At 49.1% G+C, this 6,000-nt stretch overlaps 1 protein-coding gene across 2 annotated transcripts in view; it reads right to left on the bottom strand.

The window, feature by feature from the left end:
- Positions 1–4,034: 4,034 nt before the first annotated feature.
- ARHGEF9 (Cdc42 guanine nucleotide exchange factor 9) overlaps positions 4,035–6,000 on the bottom strand; it is a 188,734-nt gene continuing 186,768 nt past the window's right edge. For both annotated transcript variants that reach the window (XM_066333880.1, XM_066333881.1), the window contains one exon: positions 4,035–5,382. In XM_066333880.1, coding sequence (XP_066189977.1) covers positions 5,376–5,382 — 7 coding nt within the window. In that variant the 3' untranslated portion in view covers positions 4,035–5,375. The remainder of the gene's footprint in view (positions 5,383–6,000) is intronic.

The following is a 6,000-nucleotide window of genomic DNA, read 5'->3' as shown; positions in this document are numbered from 1 at the left end:
CTCCTGCTGTCCTCAGCAGACACCTCTCTTTCCAAACCACGACATCCCCTCGCATTTCTGCAGTGCTCAGAACAACCCAGCCTCTATAAAACCAGACTTCAAGACTGCTGTCCTCAGGACGAGGCACCTCTTAAGACTTAAAAAAACCACGCTGTGGACAAGGGCCAGCTGCTTTTGGATTTCCTGTGACCCTGCAGAGGTTGGAATGCACATCCACACCCTCTGAGGATTTGCTGAACAAAAGCTGTCCAGCTTTTGTAAAGGTGAGCTAAGAAGAGAAAATACACCGATAGATCCTGTAATTGCTTCTCCAGATGAAAAACAGAGAGTGAAACTTCTCTTCTGAAGTTAACTCCACTGGCTCCCAGGGCTGGCCACGAAGGCAGCCCCGATGTCCTGGAGCTGATCCTCAGAGGTTATCTATAAGTGAATTTAGTGCCAGGATTTGTTGTGGAAAAACCAGATCCTGGCAAAAATGTGTCTCTGTTCCCATCCAGCTGTGAAACAGGAATAAAGGACAGAGAAATAATAAAGGACAGGTGTGTGGTATGGGTCTGGTGTGTGCAGAGCTCTGTGTGTCCAGAACTTGGTGTGTCCAGGAGCTGTGTCCAGCCCTGTCTGTGTGTCCCCAGCATTGTGTCCAGCACTCTGTGTGTGTCCCTGTGTCCTCAGCTCTGTGTCCAGCCCTCTGTGTGTCTGTAACTGTGTCCAGCCCCATGTGTGTGTCCCTAACTGTGTCCCCAGCTCTGTGTCCAGCCTGTGTGTGTCCCCAGTTCTGTGTCCAGCCCTCTGTGTCCCCAGATCTGTGTCCCCAGCTCTGTGTGTCCCTAACTGTGTCCCCAGCTCTGTGTCCAGCCCTCTGTGTGTCCCCAGCTCTGTGTCCCCAACTCTCTGTCCCCAGCTCTGTGTCCCCAACTCTCTGTCCCCAGCTCTGTGTCCCCAGCTCTGTGTGTCCCCAGCTCTGTGTGTCCCCAGTTCTGTGTCCCCAGCTCTGTGTCCCCAGCTCTGTGTCCCCAGCTCTGTGTGTCCCCAGCTCTGTGTCCCCAGCTTTGTGTCCCCAGCTCTGTGTCCAGCCCTCTGTGTGTCCCCAGCTCTGTGTCCCTAACTCTGTGTCCCCAGCTCTGTGTCCCCAACTCTCTGTCCCCAGCTCTGTGTCCCCAGCTCTGTGTGTCCCCAGCTCTGTGTGTCCCCAGCTCTGTGTCCCCAGCTCTGTGCCCCCAGCTCTGTGTCCCCAGCTCTGTGTCCAGCCTTGTCTGTGTGTCCCCAGCTCTGTGTCCCCAGCTCTGTGTGTCCCCAGCTCTGTGTCCCCAGCTCTGTGTCCCCAGCTCTGTGTGTCCCCAGCTCTGTGTCCCCAGCTCTCTGTGACCCCAGCTCTGTGTCCAGCCCTGTCTGTGTGTCCCCAGCTCTGTCCACCCCTCCTCTCCCCACAAAGTGTCACCCCCAGCTCCCCCAGCTGGGAGCAGTGACACAGCAGTGTCACATCTGTCAGGACACCCCAGACCATGCAGCACTGATGATTTCTTTGTGAGACACGTGCTCCTGCAGGGGTTGCACCTTTCACACACCCTCCTGAATGGAAAATAAACCCTCCCCAGTGTTTTCCCAGTCTGGTGGCTGTTTTGTTGGCCCCAGGAGAAGAGGGAAGTGCTCCGTGTCCCTCCCACAACACACAGGCCACCCTGGTTTTGGACAGGGAGGGAAATTTCGGGATGTGCCTTGGGGGGCTCTTGAAACATGGAAAACTTTTGAGCCATTTCCAGCCCGGGGAAAGGGCTGAGCACAGAGATCTGTCAAACCTCCCAGAGGTGACAAACTCTCGTGTCCCTGACAGGAGAAGGTGCAAATCTTCACCAGGATGAATTTTGCCTGGAGAGAGCTGGAAGAAAAAAGGATGTGAACATTAAAAGCATTTCGGAAACACCTTCTATCTCTTTCCCATAGCAAAGGTGGGAGGTGCAGACAAATAAAGACAGTTTTACAATTTGTACCTGCAGCTTTGGGGATTGTATTTGAAGTTTAACAACTCCTGTCCTTCCTTAGCAGCTGACTGTGGAAACCTTGGTGGACAGGGCTTGGAAACACTCTGAAAACACCAGTTATTCCCATTTCATCTCCCCAGCACATGGGATTGCAGTTGTTCCTTATAAACCAGCACAGATGGTGCATTACATTTGGGATGCTGCCCTGCTGCTGCACTTAGTGCAGAACCTGGGGCCGCTCCTTAGCTCCAGAGTAATAAGAAAATGGATTTTTTGGGGTGAATTGGGATCACACATCCCACGTGTAACCCCTGCAGATGGAAAATTTCATTCCTTAAAAAATAAAAGCTGGTCTGTAACACCACGGATACACACGGGGATAACCCAGAGATGACACAGAGCCCCTCACAAACACTCCTGCCACGTCACAAACACATCACTCACCCCAAGAGGAGCCTGAGCCCACCCTGCCCAGGGATGTTTCCAGCTCTACACGACGTTCCTGTCCTCCAGGAACACACCCCAACCCTCCCCACAGGAGAAGGGGGTTTGAAACGGGCTTCTTTGGTTTTGGTTTTTGTTTTATGCAAGCGAAGTTCGGAGTGGCTGAATGCTGGACAAGCCAAAACCAAACAAATCACACCAAAGACAAGAAGTTTGCCATCAGCTAGAGGCAGCAGCAGCATTCCCAGCCACGGAGGGCTCTTCCCACTGCTGGGGAACAAGCCAGGCTGGGAGCAGGCTGCAGGGCTGGGGAGGGGGCTCCTGTGGAGCTGGGAAAGCCTCGGGGGTGCTCCTGCCCCCAGAGGATGGGCTCCTGCTTTGGGTGCACTGCCCATCCCGAGTGGATCCTGCCCTCCAGCTCTGCCCACAGCTCCTTCTGCAGACCTGGGAGTGCCAAACGCTGGGGAGTGGCAGGAGCTCTCCAAGGAGGGGTTTGATGTGGGTGTGCTGTCCCTGCTGTTCCTCCCTCCCAGGGGACTCCAGGCACACCCAGAGGGAAGGAGCATCACTGGGAGAGGTGACCCCAGCGCAGCGTCCTCTCCACTGCAAGCAATGCAAGCAAGAGAAAAAAAACAAAGCTCAGCTGGGGGTGCTGCTGAAGCAGGAGGCGAATGTGAAGCTGTGATGTTGGAGGTCTGGAGAGCCTGCTCCTGAACCTGCAGCCCCACAGGAGCCTTCGTGCAGCTTTGGCTCTCTCCTCTCCTTCTCTCAGAGCAGAGTTCCCTCGGGGGTTGTGGGTTTTTTCCTGCCCTCACCTGTGTGACAGAACCCTGCTCACTTCACTCGTCGCCCCAACGGGGACCCCAGGGTGGAGAGGGAAGAGAGGAGAGAGAAGCCCTGGCTGAAAAAGGAGTGATCTGGCTGTGATTATTCCCCTGTGCCTGTGGGACAACCCACCCCATTCTCCTGGTTGTAATCCCATTTTGAGGCTACCTAGAAACACCCGGCTCACCTGCCTTATGGGAGATTAGAGATTGGAGGTAAGAGATTGAGATAAGAGATTGGAGATAAGAGATTAGAGATTAGAGATTGGAGATAAGAGATTGGAGATTAGAGATTGGAGATAAGAGATTGGAGATTAGAGATTGGAGATTAGAGATTGGAGATTAGAGATTGGAGATAAGAGATTAGAGATTGGAGATGCCCCTGGGATTGGGGAGCTGCTCAGGGGTGACAGCCCCGTTCCTTGGCCAGGTGTGGCCGGGCTCTGTCCCCTCCAAACCCACCCTGCTCTGTCCCAGTGGCCCTGAGCTGCTCCAGGGGTTCCTCCCAGCACAGTCAGGATGTCCAGCCGTGGATCCTGCTGGCCAAAGAGCACCAAAAAGGATATAACCCGCTGCTTCTGATCCCAGCTCCACTCTGTCCTCAGCCAATTCTCTCAGTTCAAGGGGAGGGCACAAAGGAAGGGCAGGGGGATGTTTTTTCCAGGACAATCCTAGTTTTTGGTGGCACACGGCTGGATGGGAGCCCCACCCCGTGCTCAGCTTTGGGTGAACCCAAGGGAACCTTGGTGACCCCGCTCTGAGGAAAATGATTTAAAATGCCTTCAGATGCCTTTTCACTTATTTTTATTTAATTCCATAAATATTTTCATAAGGCTCAGTGTCTTTACAACACTTTTTTTTTTAAACACTTCTTTTTTTTGTTTGTTTTATACACACAACTTTGACACTTGTTTGACAGGGTCAAACAGTCCAATATAAACAAAATAATAAAACTGGCAAGTGCGGATCAGCTGGGTTACCAAAATCCTTTTTTCTTTTTTTTTTTTTCTTTTTTTTTTTTTTTTTCTCTTACTGTTAAAACCCCAAAAGCACTAAAATATCAGTATTTGGCTTCAAACTAGAATTTTAAAAACCCTTTTTTTTTTTTTTTTTTTTTTTTTTTTTTTAAGTTCTCTGCTACAAGTCCCTGTCGTCATAGTGCCTTTAAGCTCCTACAGACTCTTCTTTTCTTCTTAAGGAAAAATAAGCTTGGTGATGCCATGCAGAACTTACAATAGCTACTAAATATACATGTTCCCTGAAATGTAGCTGCAATGAAAAGATGACAGAGCATAAAGAGAACAAAACCAGAAACCCAAAGCACCACAGTGTACTATCAATAACATTGCAATGGACGGCTGGTGCCCATCCAGAAACTGAAACAAATTTCAAATATATTTCTCTATGTAGTATTTTCTATTTACAACTGTTAGATGCACCTAGGTTGGTTCTTTGTTTGACTTTTTTTTTGGAGAGGGTGGGGAGGCGAAAGTCTTGAATTTAGATCCTCTGCTCTAGTGTCTAGGTTAAGGGTAATGCATGTCATTTACCTAGGGAAGAGGGTTTCTTTTTTATCCTTTTTATATATATATATATATATATATAGATTCAGCCAGAGAAATGCCGTAAACACGTCAGTTTGTCACAACTCTCTCATTTTCTGCGTATGGGATGGGAAGTGGGGTTTCCTCCTGTCTGGCCATTTTGGAATGAAAAGTCTGTATCAGATGCTCAGTCAAGTCACCCCCGTCTGCATCGGCGCTGTCCCCAGCGCTGTCACACACACGCTCCAGCCCCGCTCCCTGCTGCCACAGCCACAGCAGGGGCTCAACTGGGACCCAGTGCTGGTTCTTCTTTGTGCCAATGCTCCATCTCCTTGGCAGCACCTCGGCAATTTATGGAGGGGGAAGGAGCTTTCTTGAAGGCCCCCGAGAGCCAAGCCCCTGGTCCCTGCGCTGCCCCCGGGCGGGTTTCCCACTTAACAAAGAAGCTGCGAGTCCAACAAGTGGGGCCTCTGTCAGGTCTTGATTTATGATGCAAATAATGGTGTGGCGGTGGTGTTTTCTTTTTGTCCTAGTGCTGAATATTTAGGAAGCATCTTCTCATAAAAATTTTGGATGTCTCATTCTCACTCTCTGAGGCACAAAACAGTAAATGAACAGGCTTAACTAATGTGCTTGTTACTTATTGGTTGTTTTTTTTTTCTTTCTTTCTTTCTTTTTTTTTTTTCCCTAAGCAATTAAAAAGGCAAAAGGAGTAAGTGAGATTTTCATCATGTTGACAACACTTTGGAATCTCTCTCTCTCTTTCTCTCTCTCTCTCTCTCTCTCTCTGCCTCTCTCCAGCCATTCAGAAAGAGTAAAACATTTCAGTTAACTGATGAGAACCCATCTCATGCACTGCTTTAGATACCCATTCTGTTAAAGGAACAAAACAATATCTGCTATGTATCCCATATTAAAATCCAGCCATAAAAATGTAAAGATACAAAAGAGCATAAAAATAACTTCTGATATAAAATTGAGTTGCTTCCTATTTGGGAATCCTGGTGTTTGCCTGCTGCTTGTCACAGAGGGGCCACTCCTCCTCTCCAAAATACTAATCTGGCTTTGCTGGTAATTGGTAGTTTCTAGATTATTCAAAAGTATAAGAGAAATTATTTTTGGATTTAAATAAAAATAATGCCACCCTTGTGATATGCCCTTAAGTAAAACAGGCTCCATGGAAACAATGAAACCTCAATCTCTGCTCTT

Source organism: Sylvia atricapilla, chromosome 21, assembly GCF_009819655.1.
Source record: "Sylvia atricapilla isolate bSylAtr1 chromosome 21, bSylAtr1.pri, whole genome shotgun sequence".
Lineage (NCBI taxonomy): Eukaryota > Metazoa > Chordata > Aves > Passeriformes > Sylviidae > Sylvia > Sylvia atricapilla.
The sequence above is the reverse complement of the archived record's forward strand: the minus strand, read 5'-3'. Positions and strand labels throughout refer to the sequence as shown.